The 20,354-nt window shown below is 44.9% G+C and overlaps 1 protein-coding gene across 2 annotated transcripts in view; it reads right to left on the bottom strand.

Annotated features, from left to right (window-relative positions):
* Window positions 1–71: 71 nt before the first annotated feature.
* loaf (lost and found) overlaps window positions 72–20,354 on the bottom strand; it is a 33,296-nt gene continuing 13,013 nt past the window's right edge. Inside the window, exons 2-7 of one of the 2 annotated variants that reach the window (XM_066300019.1) lie at window positions 17,834–18,057; window positions 17,496–17,640; window positions 7,151–7,267; window positions 6,890–7,063; window positions 6,552–6,822; window positions 72–4,368 (exon numbers count right to left, since the gene is read on the bottom strand). In XM_066300019.1, the coding sequence (XP_066156116.1) occupies window positions 6,641–6,822; window positions 6,890–7,063; window positions 7,151–7,267; window positions 17,496–17,640; window positions 17,834–18,057 (842 nt within the window). In that variant the 3' untranslated portion in view covers window positions 72–4,368; window positions 6,552–6,640. Of the gene's footprint in view, window positions 4,369–6,551; window positions 6,826–6,889; window positions 7,064–7,150; window positions 7,268–17,495; window positions 17,641–17,833; window positions 18,058–20,354 lie in introns of both variants that reach the window. The other variant, XM_066300018.1, reaches the window with a different exon arrangement.

The following is a 20,354-nucleotide window of genomic DNA, read 5'->3' as shown; positions in this document are numbered from 1 at the left end:
TTCAGCGGTGACGATCTCCTGGCGGTCAATAGGGGGGGTGGGGGGGTGGGGGGGTGAAAAAAAAGGTGAACTTCAGTAAGATTTTTTATTAAATAAACATTCCGTACTCCATTAAGAACACACAATATGAGTATTTCGCTAAAGGACTGTAAAATTTTCTAACATTTGGTCAACAGTTGCAAATGACGACTTTATAACTTATATAAGAATATGATATGAAGGATAACGATCAACCCAAAGCCGCGTTCGAGGACACTCCACAGGAGCGTCGACTCTGCCTTCCCTTGCAGTGTCCATATAAAATTTCAACTATCAGTGACGTGAAAATGAAGTTATTATGAGGGAGTTTTGGAAACCCCATTTTCCTAAAATATGTATACCTCATGGATAATGATACATTCCTACATATACTCTAAACCAGCAAATCAGAGATTGCAATATACAATAGTAAATATAACTAACGGTATGCCTCTATGATATAAAACATTTCAATAGTACAATACTAATAATTATCGTTAATTACAAATTTACCTATAGCAGACACGTTCTTTGGGACATACACTAATCGATTAGGCGGGGTCAGTCCACCCTGTAAAATCTCCTAGAAAGGTGAGTAGTGGCGTTGGTCCTTGGGGGAGGGGGTGGGTGGTGGGGTGGGGGGGGGGGGGGGCGCCTTGAGGGTAACTCGCAGGAGGTTCACGTAAAGATATGATAGTTGCGGTTGAATTATCGAAAAATGATATGTCTCTTGCCAGGACTGGGAAGTTTAGTTATTGCTTGGGGAGTTACCCGCAGGACGGGCCCCGGGGTGGTTCAATTAGTCGTGATTGTTGCGTCGGGACGCGCGAATCGGACGCGGCCGAAGGTGCCTGCGAAAGCGTCGCTGCGAATTTGAAGAGCTTCGCAACTTATTCTAGACCATGGAGTCCCTTAGAGGCGTCCGTCGGAACGCCACCTGTGAAGTGGCGTTGCAACGAAATCGACGGACGTCACTTCGTGCGATTTGTCGGTTTCCCGCCAGCCGTCCGTCGGCGATGCCGGAAGTAATACAATTTTACGACGAATACGGTTTTCGTCACAAATAACATTTTTCGCGACATCTCCCTCCCCGAACGTCCCGGTTGCCCCGGCTACCTTGAAGTTGGCTTAAAAGCAAATGCGAACTTCGTTTCCTCTCCGCGTACTCCTCGTGGCTCAATTCCGCGTAATGATCCTTTACCCGCGTGCAAAGTGGTGTTCCTCCGCGCTTGCGCCCTGGCGGCTAGCCGCTGTGACGCTTTTGACACATTCCGTATACGCGCGCAATGCGCGCAATTTCAAATCTGTAAGTCGAATCGCGTCACGTCGCCGGGTGGAAATCTTCAGCTTTAACTGATGTCGAATTGCAGGCCCTCAAAGTGCGCTCCCATTTTCGGGGTTTTCCTCCGAAATTGAGTATTAATTTGGTTTCTGTCTTATTTCGGGACCTCGCGGGCGTTTGGAAACCTCACGTTCAGCGTCTGAAGCTTCACACAGGGTGTCCCGCGAGTATGGACCTGCATTTACACCATGGAAACTGCGGCTAGGGACAAATTGAGATTTGGGCCAGCCACTAACGTGGAGGTGGCCTATTGATTTAAAAAAAAACATCAGAAAAATGCAACTTCCGATTAGACCGGCGACGAACTGGCCGTTTTTAAGCGGAACTCCCTATATGTTACGGCAAATTTAGATTCTACAGAGCATTGCGAAGAGTTTTCACGTAAGACGCTTCATGCCGAACTCTTACGGTTTCTGAGGTGTTTGGATTTTTCCAAAAAAATCTCAGATGCGGCTTTTAATGCGTTTTCTCATAAGTCGCGAATGGCTAAGCATTCTGCAATGAAACTTTGCGCCGTCGTGCAAAACACTTTCCTGGCCTTGGATCGGGGAGTTAAATAGTGCTTTGCCATACAGGATGTTTGAAAAGATAGCTTAAAATTGTCATTCGAAAATTTAAAAAAAAAATAATTTTTTAAGCGGGAACCCCCTAAATTTTCAACGACTATCATAAGCAGGTGCCACTTTCGATTCGGAAATTGCAGAAAAACGTAGTTAAAATTCAGTAACTATTTTACAAATTAACGTATTTGTGAACCAATAACGGACCGATGTCGCGTGCATAGAAAAGCCATTAACTTCACGTGATGTACGCACCGGAAAACCATCTTTTTTAACGGACGAAAAGCAGCTTTTCACCTAACACACGAAGCTTAGTTGTGATTTGTGGGCCGGATCTAAAGCCCGTTCTTTACAGCCCCATCGAAATGGCGTACCTGTTCAATTGAGCAACGTTGACTCGATCTAACTTGAACGGGAGCGACCTGCAAGTTCGACAACTCCGGATCCTCTCACCTGAATTAGCTCGATTTAGCCAGGATCTGAGGTAGGACAACAGATCGCACGAACGTGCTGCAGATCCGAAGTAAACTGGATCGTCTGCGGATCTATACTGACTCGAAAATATCGTCCGCGTTAACTTACAAACCTCGATTGACTCGGATTAATCGGGTGCACCCCGCACGTTCCCCAGAATTTGAATTGGACTAACCCGAATTTTCCTGGAGTGTCCCGGAAATCGCGCTAATTCGAAAGTTTCTTCATTTGAAACAACGCGAAGTCCGGACCGACCTGCGACGGCGCGCAAGTTTCCGCGACGACTATTTACTTCCATTGCCGGAAGTCACGGGAAGGACCCCCAACATCCCCAAGAACGGTAGATCTACGGTCAATTTGATTTGATTTCCCAACGCAAAAACCGATCTAGAATAACCATAAACCAACTTCAGAATTGACGTAGGGGCCCGGTTGAATTTCCAAGGTCCGGCAACACTGCTAGCTCTTCTCGGGCATTGGCACGACGCCACGCCCGCACGACCTCCAATGGAAGGCCGGCACGGCGGCTGACAAGAGAACGTCGCGGCGTTGCCGACGTTACTGTTGATGCTTCTAAGATCCGTTTCTCTGTTTCGCGACCAAACCCATTCACACGTGTAGATATATCTTATTAAAGCATGTTTATTTTACAAGCTATTTATTGTAACATTGATAGTACTTGAGTATTAATGAGGCAACGGAAAGCAATTAATGAAAACGTCCGTTTTTGTAAATATAGAAAATTTTACTAGAATTAGCTTAAGAGTAGGTAGAGGCTTACCTGAATTTTCTATACATATTATAAAGTCAAAAGTGATATTTAGACAAATAGAATTTCCTTCCAAAAAGGTGTTTATTATTATCCTTTAATAAGTCTAGGGGAACTGGAGAGCGACAGGAGACTTCCATTAAAAGTTTACGACGAAGTGGATCTGTGGCTGAAAGCGTTGCCGATTCCTCAGAATTTTCCCGTCTTTCTAGACAAATTCGGTTTTATACGATGGGAGAAAATTACCTACGTCCACTAAAGCAAAGAATGATATGTGATACTGCTTGATATGAATAAATCAAATGCCAAGACACACATTCCTGAAGAAGATCGTGTAACTTGAAACATTGTTAACTCAACAATAAAGCGTACATTCTTCCAGCCATAAATCTTTGAGATGCACGTTTAGAAACATAAAACAAGCATCCAATATTGTTGTTTCTAAACACGTATTTTTCTCCTTATTAAAATTAACTTACCGTTGGTTTTGTTTCTGGTAGAGAGTGTAGACTTAAATATTCAAAAGACCTTTCGTTTGAATTGTAAGTGGTGATCGGGAATAATGGAGTAACTATCATATTAAGGTTGTATTTAGTATTTGTCTATGTTGGCTGTGTGCGTTTATTATCTCCCCCCTTTTGCATCTACGTATATCGAGGTTCAAGCAACTTTTTCATAACTCACAATAAGAAGCGTCCATCAGACCTGAAGGGGTGGAAAATAGCGTCGGTAAAACTTTGATAATATCAAGAGTCTCCGAAAAATGTAGGTTACATTCCGAAACTTTCCGCTACATATCTTGTGTAGATGCCTGGACTCTAAAAGCTTTTCATTGGATTTTTTAGTTCGAAAACTTTTATTATGGCTACGTGAAAAGGGGGTTTCTGCACAATTAAGACTAATGAAAATCATGAGCCACATGCACCCAAGTCGCAAGTTCAGTCACTCCTCTTTCGACGAATGAGATTTCAAAAATGCAGCTCTATACACAAAGAAATACCGTCCTGGGAAAGGGACCCTCTGGATGGCGGGTTTCTTTCAATTCAACGCTTCTAACACTTAAGACTATGTATATAGAAATATAAAATATTTAGCAATCTCACGGTAGATGTCGCGGATTGTCGGCATCGTAAAAACTGCGCTGTTGGCCGAGAGCTGGGTTCGGGCGCGCTCGGCTCACCCTGCGGGCTACGACCCGGTCGCTCCTGGAACGAAAACGTGAACTTTTAGTTGCGCATGCTCAGGGCGATTTGTTGGATGGTTGCTAGGGTATAAGGGGAAGTCGAAGGGGCCGCGACGCAGCGGCAGGCGTCGCGGGGCCTTCTCAATTCTGTTGGCTTCAGTGAGGCTTCCCGAGGGTTCTCGATAGTTCCGCGACGACGGAAACACATTGAAAATATCGATTTTTCTACTTTTTACGCACGGAGGATGTTCCAATAAGATCTTATTGAATTTCCTGGTACGGAGATCCTCAACGAGCGGCGAAATATCAGATAGAATCGGATAAGAGGCAGTGGCGTACCGGCGCCGGCATAGATTATCACTCCTATCGTGACAGTTGAAAAATTGCGACCTACGGAGGGGAGTTACAATGTCGTGTGATGAAATTTGATTGCGTTACCGATATATGCTCAATGACCTGTGAAGTCTTCGGCTGAACGACATGAAAAGCAGTGGCTTACTCGAACCACTTACAGTTAAGGGTTGAACCATGCTTTTCTCTTTATTTTTCCGCTGATTGAATACTGTCCAAACTAATGGACAAATATTAAGTTTTCCGCTCGAAAATTTCAGTGGTGCAGAATCGGTGCGGAGGGTCCCATTACTTCTTCGGGGATGAGGTACATTCGGGCGTTTCTTTTCGTTTTGTTGAAATATTTCTTCAACCCCCTCGCACCGCCTTTGATGGCGTCGAAACTGAATGGCAAAAGTCAGGAGATTTCACTTCATAGGAAATTTCGCGATTCTCCACTCTGGGAAGATGTCAGTGGCGTAGCTCTTTTTTGCGGTTTCCAATTCAGTTGTTAGGAATCAGGTCAAAACATGTCTCGTGCCGCCCCCGATCTCCCCAAAATTCAATGTAAAATGTTTAATTTGGTGGGAAATATCCTAGGGACTGGAGCTTCGCGAACCTCAGTGGATTAGCTCCTTTTTAAAAGCTTTCATTAATTTCCTATGAAGGGGCAGACAACATTTTTTCTTTTTTTTTAGCAATTTGAGCTTCTTCTCATACCGCCGCTGATTGTACAAAACGTAATTAATAAATGCAAGTGTTCTAGGAAATTTTATGAGCTTTCAAGTCCTATGAACATCAGTGATGACCTACTTTCCCGGAGTCTGAACTTGATGTGAAAAACCGGGTTTTCAGCTTTTTATGCCTTTCATTACGCCTCTGATTTTCTCAACATTAGTTGTCGGCAAGAATGAAGTTTTACAGGCAAATACACACGCTCCCAACGTGTATGTGAAGGTCAGCGAGGTAGCATCGTTCTGAATATCCTCAACAATTTTCTAGGGATAAAGTAAAAAACCCCGGTTTTCCCCGATTTTATTTACTAATTTCCTCCCTCCTGGTGCGGCCCGCGTGTGTACGAACTTTCAATCCTTTCTAACGTCAGTGGCGCAGCACGATCGAGAGGGTTTTCATTAATTTCGTAACATCAAGACGGAAAACTTTTTTCCCATTCCCGTATTTCGCTCTGTAACCTCTGATTTTCTCCAAATTTACCAACCGAAGAAGTCTCGTTTCACGAGCCTCCACGCAGTTTCATGAGGAATTTTATAAGCTGCCGAGTACTGCGAACCCCAGTGGCGTAGCTGTTTTCACGGAGCACTTAAGGATTCATCCAAAATGAAGCGAGTTGGCTGGTTTTTTTTCAATCCATTTTCGGCCCCCTCGTGCCGCCCCTATGGTCGTGTCAGAATTGATTGATCAATAAATATTTCGAGGAATATTTCGCCAATTCGAGCTCACTAACATCGATAACGCCACGAGAACGTTCATTTTTTATTTCCACCCTAAAGGTCTGAGATTTAGTGTGGACGATTTTACTTGAAAACGTATTTCCAAGAGTCCTAAATCTCGAATGAAGTATTCAGGATAAGTGTAAGATCCAAATCGGTCGATGGAAGTGTGGATGTAAATAAGAAGTGGGCCCCTCAAGAACTTTGAAATTTTGCCGCGAATGCACACTGGCCGCAGTTCCACCTTCGAACGTGGAACGAACCCTCGATCGTTCCTTTCCCACTTTTGTACGTACGATCGAAAAGTCGGAACAAAATTTAACGGCCTCTCGGCTTTTCCAGAATCGCCTCGAAACTCCCGCGAGATCCCTCGTTTGCCTGGAAGCAGATAAGTGTCGGTGGCGCCATCTTACGGCGAGCTTACCTACTGCTAGACGAACCATTCGTCTTTTTGTTGCGCGGACGGCGCGTCGCCGCCACCGTTTTGCGGGGCGGCGATCACGGGCGGCGCGGTTACCCTGCCGGGCAGTAGGGGCGGCCCAGGGCCGGCGGCATGCGGAACCCGGGTGGGCCCGCAGGGTGGCGCCAGTTTCCCGACGTCGGCGTCGTGTGGAGAATACCGCCGTCGGCCAGCGTCGTCGTGCTACCGCCGCCCGGTTTCACCGTCATGTGACCGTTGGAACCGTACATTTGTGCTACTGAAACAAAAGAAAGACCATCCCCCTCAAGAGAGGTCCTCAACGGGAGGGAGCAAACACTTACAAGAATACGCGTTCTGTTGCTGGACAGAGTTGCCGTGTCTGTTATTCCAACTGTTTTTTCGGCAGACACACACGGAAATTGCTACGATTAAAACTAATAACACTAAAAGGGTGCTGACTACCACTACCACGAACCACGTGAACTCGAGGCCTAGGATGGTACCGGTGTCGTTGTCTGAAACCAATGGAAAGTGTATCTTAACAAATCTCCCGTTGCTCTTTTCCGATTTTCCGATGGTTTTTCTTCATTTTTAATACTCACTTTGGCATTTGGACGATTCGTCTGACCCGTCCGCGCAATGGTTTATCCCATCGCAGACCAAATCATCAGCAATGCAGAATTCGCGCAGATTACATCGAAATTCGGTGCAGGGGTGCTCTGGAACAAACACACAGGGATTTAATTCCTATTGGAGATTAGATTTGTTTGAATTCGTTTTCCATTATTGCCTCGCAAATTGAAAAAACATGCAAATCCCCAATAAACCAAAGGATTCATATGCCCTTCAAAATTATCTTTCATACGAACATTGCGCATACGTCATGCAGACGGTTAATACGGCAATAGATTTGTTTTTTCCTTCTTTTTTTAACTCGTGTGAAATTGGTTACCAAGCCAGGAGCACCATCGTGATGAAAAGAGAAGGTGAATTTGTTTCTAATACGAAAAAAATCTTTGTTTGTTCCCTCGAACAAATTTCACGGTCTTCGAAGAAGCGTCCGCCCGGGCGCGGCGCACTCACGCCATCGTTTTTTCAAATTTTCGAAATGGTGAAAGAAGTCTCTTTCCGGGACGGCCCAAGACGACTTCTTCAATTCGGCTTTCATCTCCTCAATCGAGTCGAACCGGCGTCCCCGGAGCGGTCTTTTCGCCTTGTCCAACGAGGTTAAATCGGGCGAATGCGGAGGTCGTGGAACTTGGACCGTGTAGGCCGAGTTTTTGGCGAAATCTCTACAAACGACCAACACAGTGCGGCGAATAGCTTCGCGCCAACGACGCGCAATACTCAAATAATATCCCTCGCTAACAGTTTGGCCTGACGTGAGAAATTCATAATGCACCCCATGGCGATAACCCACGAGAACTGTTAACACGACCGTCATTTTTGAGCGACTTGGGCGCGGTTTTTTCGGTCTTCGTTTACCTTTCGCCGGATGTCCGCTCGCTTTCGGGTCGCAGTCGTAGACTCGAGTGACATGTCCCGTAATGAGGCGTTCCCGGACGTCCCGGCAGTCGGAAGTCGCCGTTTGACAGATTTCACGCTTTTTTTTCCAAAAAATTCAACGTTATTGGGGGCGATCGGGATGTGACTCGTTTGAGGCATCTTTCGAAATGATTCGGACTGATCCGGATGGGATGCCCGCAGGATCGGCAGCAAAATCAGGACTGGTGAAAATCGAAAAACTCACTTTTGGACGTTTACAAAGAGACACGTGTAGCTCTGCAGCAATTGGGTATGCAGGAAGTGACCCTCACTTCAGCTTCTTGAACGGAATACGTAAGTCGTTTAAGTGGAAATAGTTTTCCTTGTGGAAAATCTAAATAAGTTTTATCACATAAAGTAGTGCCGATTCCCAACTGTTTTTGATTTGCTTTGATTTTTCGAAGTTGTAGGGCTTCGCTAAAACCCAATTATTTACAAGACTGTTTAACGTGAAGTGAGGAGGTTAATTCTAAATTACTGGAAAATCATCACGTTTTTATGCACAATAGGAGAATTTGGAAAAATATTTGAAAAAATTTTTGAAAACATTTTTGAAAACATTTTTGAAACAAATTTTTGAAAACATTTTTGAAAACATTTTTGAAAACATTTTTGAAAACATTTTTGAAACAAATTTTTGAAAACATTTTTGAAAACATTTTTGAAAACATTTTTGAAACAAATTTTTGAAAACATTTTTGAAAACATTTTTGAAAACATTTTTGAAAACATTTTTGAAACAAATTTTTGAAAACATTTTTAAAATATAATCCATTAATAAAAGGAAATTTTATTAATGGATAAGTTGTGTGTTGATCGACGACGGCGACGTTTGTACAGATCAGTTCCGTCGTTTTCGAGAATAGACGCGGGGTATCGTCGCGCAAAGGTGGAGAGGCGCCATTTTGAGCCGAAAATTGGGGTGCTTGTGCCGGCTCGAGCAGGTTCCGGTTGGTTGAGAAAGAAAAACACACATTTTTCGATTAATTTGATTAATTTCTAGGGAAACGAGGACGCCCTTGGCTTCCCCCGAATCGGGCATTAAGAACCGCAGTCGCAAACTAGCGTTGCAAACTGAATTAAGAGCATCTTTAATGAGGCTTGTTGAATCAAATTACAGTCATACAGCCGCGATTTACTGACCCATTCCGGGCTCGTAAAATACTCTGCAGTGTGTGCTTCGGAAAGGCAACAAATCCGACTGATTTACGCCCTTTAAAATAATTACAAAGGCACAGTACTTCAATTTTAATTGCCCGCACCAACCACCTCGCAGCTTATTGTTGTCGCGACCAAGCTCGTTCATGAGATCGTGACAAGGGAAAAGCTTCCCACGTCAACGGCGTAAAACCGACGACGTAAACCTAGTCATTTTATCGTACAGGGTGTTTGGAGAAGTTGGTGCGAAAACGTAAGGAGGTGAAAGTGGAGCCGAAAATGGTAAAAAGAGCTTTTATCAACATCCGCCCGACGGGGCGCCCTTACCGAGATAGGGCCCCCGACGGGGCCCTGTCATTTGGATCTTTAGAACGACTTCCCGACTAAGATAGTGGAATGAAGGTTGCAGGTAATGGCTGTGAGAGTCTTTAATTACTATAAGTTTCATCAAAATCGATTGTCATTAAGGGTAGCCCTCCAACAGCCCTTAGCAGGATTTTTTTTCATTTTTTCTCCCGCGAATTATCAAGTAAAAAATATGATTTTTCAACGGATTGGACTTCTTTGAAGGAAAACTTCTCCGCCATTTTCTCCGGATTCTGCGCAGTTCTGCCAGGCACGACCGAACTTGCTTGTTGCCACAAAACATCGTCGAATCGATGAAAACGCGATCAGATTTGCCCCTGTTCTGTCGGTTTCAGTGACGCGACGCAGTCTTAGGGAAGCTATTAGTTTCTCTTTCCCCGAATTTGATCAAAAACGCCCTGTGTGGGGCTATCGGACGTCCAGAGGAGTATACTACTGCTCTTCAGGAGCAAGAAAAGTCCCGAAGGGAAGTTGCACGAATGGTGGGGGTCACGCAAGGGGTTCTTTTTAGCGAATTAATTCAAGATTTTTGGAGTCGGGAACCCTGAAGCGCAGGCCCAGATGAGGTGGTGGAAAAGTCACCGCAGAGGGCCAAGACCACCCCTTGGCTCAAAGAGCGAGCAACGTGCCACTTCGAGCTTCGAAGAGAACTTTTACGGGCTGTAGGTGTTGGCGTTTCGGTCGAAACTACCAGGGCAAGGCTCCGAGGCTCGGGCCTTGCCAGCAGAAGATACCTAAGAGTTCCAGCCCCGTCAGGCCGAGCCAAACGCGACCGTTCAAGTTGGCGTCCGGGGAACCACAACTGGACGACTGAAGGCTGGCGAAATGCCTCGGACGAAACCAACCTGGTCTACGATCAGGTGACCGGCGAATTCGTGCTTTAGGAGGTCGTCGAAGACAGGTTGGGCCTCGACTTCCTCCCAAACGCAAAGGAGGAACTATAATGTTTTGGGTCGGCATTAAAGAACTCCTTCAATTCCCACTAAGAGGCCCGTGGACCTAGGGGATCAACCCCCAGTAACGCTCAGGTGAGGATTCTCTCTTGCTCGTGCAGGATAGCGCCCCTTCTCGTGCCGGGGAAGCTGCAAGAATTTTTTTGGAAGTGGAAGACGTGATTGGGATTGACCTTCCCGTTCGCCGGTTCGTCATAATCGAATTGACCATTTCTGGGATGCGGCTGCGAGGAGGGTTAGAGCGGGTCAAAATAGCTCTGGTGACGTCGGCCGAATTTAGAGGAGGGGGGAAATGGCCCCCGAAAATCCATTAGTAGTTTAATGGAGGGGATGTCCGTTAAACTTAAAAAGGTCTGTTGTTTGTTCTTAAATTTTCATTTAACTCGGGATTAATTGTCAGCAAAATTTGCATTTAGTGTCCATTTTGTGATATTTTTGATTTTTTTTTTTGATAATTTTTTCACATAATTAAGCATTTTTGGATTAACTGCTTTTCATCTTAAAACGTTTCTTTCCAAGTGTCACACTGTCCTCTCGCAGTTACCGAGTGATTTCACGTGAGTTCGGGTGCGTGCAACGTGCGGCTCAGAAAAATAACGTTTTTTTTAAACATTTTTCCATGAGGTGCTTCCAGAAGGTGCAGCCACACACGAAATGTTAAAAAAATACGTATCTTTGAGAGAACGGCATGGATTTAATGCTTTTTTGCCAACAACGTGGACCAGCTGATATCATTTCCCAATGCCGTCTATGCAGTCAATTTTGCTTATGAGCCCACAAGAAAATAAACAAAAAATTCATCGTTTCGTTCCTCCAGTACCACGAGACTTGTCGTTTTCTCTCTCCAATCGCCGCCCTTGTGCATATCTGTTTAGTTCTTGTGTTCCTGCCCCGGCCCCGTTTCCGTCCGCCCCATTTCGTAATTTTCCCAGTCCACGGTGCCCCGTGGAAATTTGTTCACTCCCGGAGAAGAGAGATGAATGAAAATTTTACGTTAATTGAAGTGGTCTGAGAGACAAATTGCTGTGAAAGAAGCCCGTTCGCCAACATTGATTCAGAGTATCGTTAACGGAAGTTGTGAAACTACCAAAAGAGGAAAAACCGGACGCTCGAGGAAACCGTTCGAGCGAGACGAAACGAGAACTTTGAGGAAATTCGTCAGGGGAAAATAGGTCGATCAATGGAAATTATGTCCGAATTTCAGTTGGATGTGTGCACACAAACAGCAGGTACTGCGTTGAGGGGCTCCAAGTTCGTAATTTACAAGAAAAAAACTGCGAAAACTCCCCCTTGCCGAGCGTCATAAAAATGCGGGGGCGGGCTCCGCAAAACGAGTAATTTTCTGGGCCACCGGGTGGTTTTAAGTCATTTTTTCAGATGAAATCAATTCCAATCTCGAAGGACCAGATGGTCGGGGTTACCGCCAGCATGACTTGAGAAGAGAAAATCCCTCCTTTTTTCCAGTGCCTGAAGGGTGGGTCGCGACTCGGGCAGGGTTTCCATTCGATGGTCCCACCAATATCGCTCTTCCATCGAGTGAAATAAACGCCCACAATTACGTGTCTCTCCTCAAAGGCAATCTGTTGCCTGTTTCTGACGTTTAGAGGCAGGGCCTAATAAACTTTTTCAGCGGGATAACGCCCCAATTCATATAACTCAAGTAACAAAACAATGATTTTCCGACCGCAACATCAATGTCGTGGAGTGCCCCGCGAACAGTCCAGACCTAAACCCATTGGACAATTTATGGCGGTGTTTATCTCGCGAGGTCTGCGATCGGCGACAGCGCCAGTTTACCAGAATTTAGTACTTGGAGGAAAAAATTGCTGAGGAGTGGGATGGCATTCCCTGGAAACTCTCCAAGGGTTAATGGAAGGTATGGAGGACGTAGTATTTAATGGCGGGCGAAGGGAAGGGGAAACCGTTGTTGTGTCAAGCGAGATTTGTGTGGTCGTATTTTCGGGCAGGAGTTTTTCATTTCGCCGGTATAAAAGAGTTAAATTATAAAATAACCCAAGAAACGTCGGTATACAGCCTGTCCCAAATGAGGGGATGCACAGCGCGGGGATCTCGGAAACGGTGATAGACACAAAATGGTTTAAATTGGTTAAATTCAAGGAAAATTAACAATCTGCCTTTATACCGGCTAAATTCCGAATGGTTACGAAGATACCCGGAAGTAAACGAATTTGTTTTTTTGCAGGAGACAATTAGAGGAGTAAAAGTTTTACATTGTTAAGAAACTCTTTCCAGAACTGCCGAGCAGCGTTGCCAGTGTTCCGGTAAAATCCTCACTTTCGTAGAAAAACTGATAAACTTTTGTTTCTTCACATGGGCGCGATATCGATTGTTTACGCTTTCAAAACCGTCATAAGATTCCCTTTTCAGCTGTGCATTGCATTTAGTATTTCTCTCAGAAGCTCTATGAGTTAGAGCCGTTCAAGCATTTTTCGATAAGTCGGCCACGACTTTGACTTATGACAATGGTACGTGTTGAATAAATGAATGTCGCGTAAACGTCATCAAACGTCAACATGTCAGGTTTCTCCTCATTGGGGAGGCAATCGTGGGCCGCGATTGTGCGCATGTCGAGCAAACTTGTGGTTTTACGACTGTAAAGTAATTTCGACGCTTCCGCAACGGTCGTTTGTTTGACACGTTCCGTTGCTGTAAGTCAAAATCGTGACTTATCGAAGAACTCCTCAATGGCTGCGACTCATAGAGTTTCTGAGAGACATGCCAAATGTGATGCAGTGCTAAAGAGGGAATTTTATCATGATTTTGAAAGCGTAAATAATCGATTTCGCGCCTGTATGAAAAACAAAAGTTTATCGGTTTTTCTCCGAGAGCAAGGATTTAACCAGAACGCTGGCAACGCTGCTAAGCAGTTCCCAAAAAAGTGTCTTAACAACGTAAAACTTTCCTTCCTCTAACTGTAACCGTATAGGAGTCACGTGCGAAAAAACAAATTCGTTTATTTCCGGATATCTTCGCAACCGTTCGGAGTTTAGCCGGTAGGGTGCTGGCCATCTCCATTAAAGAAATACTGAATTTTTCTATGAGCATTAGGGGGGGAAATACTTATAAAAAAAATGCGCTCATTTTCTTTGTTGATGATGGAAACACCTGCAGAAGGATTTAGGAAAGCTGTGAAACTGATTTCGAGTTTCTCCTTCCTTATTTCTTGCTAGAAGTGCGATGGCGTCGGGTCGGCCGCGGCGTGCAAGTAATGTGGACATTCGGACCAGAAACGTACAACGGTCCACGTCCTCTCCACCAAGATGGGCGAATTAACATTTCGCCGATAGACGGGGACTTCTCTAGGGGGAGGTTTGCTCGAAAGGTGCTCGGGACGCCACCCGCAGAACGCCAATGAAACTTTCGACGTTGACATTTGGCGCTCTCTAAAACTTTGAACTCGTTTTTCTCGAAATCGAAACTTTCGCGCGCGGCACACGATAATTCGAGAACTACTCGGCGGATCTAGTTCGAATTTTGAGAGAACTTTCCTCAACTCATTCGCTTTCGGACGAACCTCTCGGATATTTCGCCATTAACGCCACCGGAGATCGTCGACAGTAATTCGTAAAGAAAACGTGGTCGTCTTCAGACGTTACTTTTTTGGGGAATTTTCGGAATTTCGCAGGCCTCTTTAGGTTCGTGCAAGGCGCGATTCCGTAAGTTAACGAAGTTTGTCCGGGACGTCCGTCGCGGACGATTTTACGGACTTTCACTGCAGATTTTCTACGACCAATAAGCGTCACCAAAGGTGAAGTTGTCACAGCCAGCAGCAACCAACAACCCGTGCGATGCAGCAATTTCCGAGGGAAAAAATCTGAAAACACACGGGTTCCATACCAAGGGCGGTCCTCCACTAATGGTACATGGAGTGGGGAAGGCGCCCCGATAACAATAAGACGATTCGAGCTACGAACCCTGCTTAGGGAGCTGCCATTGGCCGCACTGCAGCGCGTTAAACTTTTATTTATTTATTTATTTTTCTTCCCGAATAACTCACAGTTTTTTTGAAATAAATCGTCGAAGTTTTGCGCCCGAGGGCAATTTAAGGACTGGAATTCGGGTTTGATGTTTGTCTGGTCGGTTAGATGGCGCCACTTAGCTGACATCCCGCACGTCACACTTCACGTACGTCCCTAGCCGCTCGCTCTGTCAATTCGGCGATGGCCACAATGGATCTTGCCGCGTTTTTTACTCAAAAAAGGCACATGGAAAGTCGCCGGGAGCGACGGCCATCGGAGCATTCACACTCAGAAAGTCCGGGGCCGCTCTGGCCGTCTCCATCGATTCGCGAAATGTCGATTTTTTGTTCAATTTATCTTCGATTGACACGGGACAATTGATGAAGCTGTCAAATGCGATTTCGGTGAAGTGTCATTTCAAAGGGTCAATCGACGGTGATTAGTGTTGGGAAAATATCGGGACGTTTTGAGGAGAAAAGTGCTTTTTCCTCGAATCGAAATTGAAATGCGAGATATCGTGGACGCGTAGTCGCAAAAAAGAAGAAAAAAAATTGAATCAACCCCCTGCCAAGTGGCGATATTTGCATATTTCGGAATTGACAACTCCCCAAAAGCCCTTATGATAGACCCGGGGGAAACTGGATCATTCCGTCCAAACCGGGACGACGTGCGTCGCCCGAAAACAATCAGGGCGGAAAAGGAGGATGAAACTTTAGTTCGTTTTGCTGAAAACCAAGAAGTGAGTCCTGGACAAATGGCTTTGAGTGCGAGAGCGTCCGCATCGTCCATCATCCGTGTTGAACATTTTCACCCTCGCCGTTTCACCTCTGTCCAGAACCTTCTGGAGGTGGATCACTCGGCTCGGCCACGATTCGCGTCGTTTTTTTTTCCCCAAAATCAGCATTACGTCGGCGCTGTACTTGATAATAAAGTTTTATCCAGGGATGAAGCCAAGTTTCCTCGACGGGGTGTCTTTAACGTCAGAAATGAACACGTGCGGGACGTCGAAAGCCCCCGTGCAGCAACCACCATCGTTTTTAATGCGAATTCAAGATTAATGTCCGGTGCGGAATTGTCGATGATCACTTCCTCGGCCCTTTGGAATCGCCGCGAAATTCGAATGGTGAATCGCATTTGAATTTCCTTCAGCCCACCTGATGAATCCTTTCGACGATTCGCCCCTTGATTTACGGCAAAATGCGAGCCCGTCGGCGCGAAAGGGGCCCGGGCCCCGCTTTACTGTTTCTTACACGAACGCGTGAGAGTTTTATGGAAATCTATACAGGGTGGGCCCATGAAAACGCAACAAGGCCGATGTCTCGTATTTACCACTCGAAAAAAAAAAAAAAAAGTCGCTGGACGCTATCAAGTTTTTTGAATTCGATCCAGAAGCTCTCGAGAAATCACGTTATAAATGTCGAAGAAGCCAGCATCGAACAAATAATGGTGTTTTTTCAATTCCTACTTACATTCAAAAAAATTGTGGGATTCGATAGCGTTGGAAAGGGAATTCGATTATCTTTAAAATGAGATATCACTCGACCCCCAGTCCCATTCAAGGTTTAAGGGCTGCACCTTCCCCCGCCAGGGGGTTGAAAGTGGTCGCGAAAGATGCACCCCTCGAAATAAAAATCAACGGGTCTTAGCGATTTTTTTTTTTTTTTTTTTTTTTTTTTTTTTTTGAATGATGAGTAGGAGAAATCGGCCTTGTTTCGTTTTCATTGGCCCACCCTGTATATTCAATGCAAGGGCCACCGAAATTCGCTATAATTCACATTTTTTCACTCTAAAAGTAATCGAAAAATACAAAATGATCATTATTCGTATTGAATCTAAGGGTCAGTTAACGCACGAGGTAGTTTTTACGTGATTAATTGTCATGAACTGAATTTAGTTATTTTGAATCGTATTTCCCCGACAATAGGATTTCTAGATTAGGCCACTTTTGCGGTGACGGCCTCGTTTGTATCCATGATGGCGCTCCCCCGCATTTTCCTATGGCAGTTTGAAATAATTCACACGCAAAACTTCCAGATCGGCGGCTAGGCCGTGGAGGCAGCACGGCTTGGCCTGCAAGAAGGCCCGATTTTAGTTCGCTCGACTTCTGCGCTTGGAGGTAAATCGAATCAAAAGTATGTGACGAACCAATAGAAACACGTAGAGCGTCATGGAACCGAAATAGAACTGTTTCCGATTTGCCTCGGAACAAACATCTTTTTTCCCACTTAGACGATCGATGAACACCCGTGTAACCAAACGCACCGAAGTTAATGGAATGAACAATTATTATCCAAATCAAATGCATTTTTTATTCATCGTTTCTAATAATAATAATAATTATTATTATTGTTATTATTGTCAGGCATCGATGAGCTAAAGCTCTTTGTTATTTGCTGTCGTTATTCAGTGGTACCTGATTGCCAAAATATTCGTATTTAAATAAAGTGCGATCATTGATGCACTTTAAACTGACACTTCATTGGAATGACATTTGACAGCTTCATTAATTGTTTCGTGTCAATCAAAGACGTCTCGAACGAAATTGACGTTTAGTCAGTCGATCGAAATGGGCTTAGTGGCGCCCCCAGCCGGCACCGCCAAACGAGCGTCAAAGCTGAATTCTAACGGTGAAATTGCCCGGTAGTACGAAATTCGAACGAATTCTTCTAAAAAGTCGTAAGAGTCGATCGAAAAATCAAATTAAAAAAAATTGTAGCGCCCTGTAGACCGATTACTAGCGGTTCCCGAGCCAGAGTTAGCAGCCCAAATCGTCCTATTTTTGCGTGACGTATCTTCCAACACTCCACGCTGTGCCATTCCTCCCGGACCGCCCTCTACGCAGTTTCCCCCTCAAGGCAAATCGACGTGCATTGTGGGCTGCCCGGATTCAGGGGCAACGCCGTTTACCTCGCACACCTTTGTCGGTTTGGACAGGAATTACTTACTTGAGTCTTTAACCGCAGTTATCACTAGTTTAAACCCATTGGTGTCGGTGCCCCAATTGTCAGTGACGTATCTCAAAGTTACGTAGTTCGTCCTCGTAAACATGGCTCCCAGATTCTGTTTGGTGTGTTTGCAGGACAGATCAGACTGCAAGAGAACGGCGAATAAATCCCCATCGGACTCAACGATTTTTTACGTTTTAGGAACGAGGGACCTTTAATCCTCCCATAAATTCAAAACTTGTCGAAATTTCCCCCTCAAGGTTTGAGTGCGTTTGTTCCGGTCGTCCATTTAGCTTACTGGTCGGAACTTCGGGCGGATCGACCACGTTTAACTTTACCTTATAGGTGCCAACGGCATGAGCCCCATCGTAAATGAACAAATGGTCGTTGCAGTCCAGTTGGAGCCCGTCGAACCTGAGCATGAACCTTTGAAGAATCGAGTGGGTCTGAAACGTTATCACGCAGTCTAGGTTCCTCTCGTTTTGGCTGAACAGCACTGCTCCGTCAATTTTCCTGTACAACAGCTGAAGGAAGTGGTTCTTGCAGAGTGTCTGCATGGAGTCTGAAACAAACATCGGAACCATTAGAGAAATCACTCGCTTACGTCATGAGAATAAAAGTGTTTCCCGTTCTCGCTCTCGTGCGCGGCAAATAAGATTTTCACGTCTGGCCCTTCGAGGTTCGATGCAAACCGTTTCATGGAATTTCGCAAAGAGATTCGTGCCCTTAGCGAGTCCATGAAAGCGAAGGGAGACAATTTAAATATATTTTCCATTCCGTGCGCCTTTTGATGTTCGGGACGTCCTAAAAGCATTTTCTAGAACATAGCCTAGATGCATGAAGTTTTAGGGAGCCGCTTTTCACCGTTCCTGAACCCTTTCAAAGGGCTCGAGATGAGTTTTGGATGGCACTTCCGGATAACGATATTAGAGGGGATCGTATTTTCGGGGTCGATATTGAAATACAGCGGATACTTTCTTGGTTGCGGGGGCCCATAGTGGCGGGCCAAAAGGGGCTTTCGGTTGAAAATAATCTCGAGGGATTGTTGGACGGTAAAATACCCGTATTGTGGCACTTTTTAAACTTTGTTCGACGATTTTCCCACGATTTTCCCGATAAGTACGTTTGGAGCATTTTTTTTCGGAAATCGAAATTTCCCTCAATCTAATCAAAAGAAACATTTTTCCGGGAAAACCTGCTTCGCTGACGCTTCGACACTTTCCGACCCGAGTCCGAACTGTGCGCGTCTAGCCCGATGGTGGGAAATCGTTTTTTCAGGAAAATCCAGCTGAAAACGGACGCGGGGTCGGGGGGCCCCGTTTTAAAAGTAGAGAAATTACGTTTTCTCGAAATTTTCACTTTCCCCCAAGCGAGCGACTGCCGCGTCACGATTGGGGGCGTCAATCGGTTTTCCAGGCAAAATTAAATGAAAATCAGTGTCGTGTCCAGGGGTCCACCTCAAAAAAACGGATTTTTTTTTTGTCGAAATGCCGCAGCTCCCCGATTTGGATGGGGTCGACGCCAAAACTCAGCCTCAGCCTCAGCCTCAGCCTCTTGCCCGGGGAAATAATAGCTACAATTTTGATTTCCCGTTTTTTTCCAGTTTCTTACTGACTTCGTTAAATAAACATCCTTCACGCTCTTCGATATTGAGAAACTAGATTCAGAGGAGCTGATATCTCTAACGGCATCGACATTGTGGAGCCTTAGACAGAGATATCTCTTCAATGGAATCCACTAAAAACTCTATTTGCAGTTTTCCATTTTTTCTCCATCCAGTGGCGGAGTGGTTTCCTACGTATATTTCGGAATATGTAAAAACCCGAGTTTTGAAAGATGGCTTCGACCAGAAGTGTCCATCTACTCAACTCTAACCGTTTTGAGTTGGCCTCAATCACTACGTTTACTGTATTATACATATATATATATATATATATATATATATATATATATATATATATATATATATATATATGTCGGAGATTGAGGGGGGGGGGGAGATTTAGGTAGTTAGGTATTTCTTAAGGGTAGAAATGTAAAATTTGGTCCGTGGGAAACCAGGACGAGCAGGTACCTTTCCCTTGGGCCGTAAGGACCAAGGCAGGACAGAAGGCGGTAAAGAGAAGAGGGGGCAAGGCAGCGGTCGGGTGGTGGCGAAGTCGTCAGCCTTGCTTTACCATTATGTCATATAATAAAACATTAAAATTGTTAATGATGCAGAGAATTCCTAACGTTACCTCGACACACACACACAAAACCAATTTAACATATCTCTGCTAGCTAAAAATGTAATTTTTTTAACGAATCACCCAGTATATCTTTAGACATTTAGAAACTAAATATCCAGTATACGTCTTTAACAGTCTTGGAGTTAGAGAGCCACGAACACCATAAACATTTAGACAGAGCTTAGCACGTACCTGCTATTTGCTTTAAAGCTGAGGGCCAGTATCTCGGAAACCGGCGGAGCGATCGCCTTTGAAAGAGCTCAAATTACTCGTTTCCGCAACCTCCACTTGCCGGTTGAACGGGATTCAAATCATTTTTTGGTTTCTGAGCTACGGAGTCCGCTTTTGGTACGTACAGGGTGAGCGGTTTTGCGCACGTAGTGATGGGATCTTCGAACGTAGCAGCAGTTTAGAGCCGGTTAAATGGGGCAGTTTTGGACGTTGCGTTTAAAGCTACAATGAAGGTTTCAAAAAGAGTTGCGGTTTACGAGATATTTGCAAAAAAACGAAACGGGCGGGAAAACTAAAGCATCCATAGTCCCTTTACTGGCGATGGTATGATTTTGGTACTTTTGAAGATAAGCGGATCAGGTGTTGCATCATTAAAAGGGGGGAAAATACGCTATTTTAC

This window comes from Euwallacea fornicatus, chromosome 35 (assembly GCF_040115645.1).
Source record: "Euwallacea fornicatus isolate EFF26 chromosome 35, ASM4011564v1, whole genome shotgun sequence".
Taxonomy (NCBI): Eukaryota; Metazoa; Arthropoda; class Insecta; order Coleoptera; family Curculionidae; genus Euwallacea; species Euwallacea fornicatus.
The sequence above is the reverse complement of the archived record's forward strand: the minus strand, read 5'-3'. Positions and strand labels throughout refer to the sequence as shown.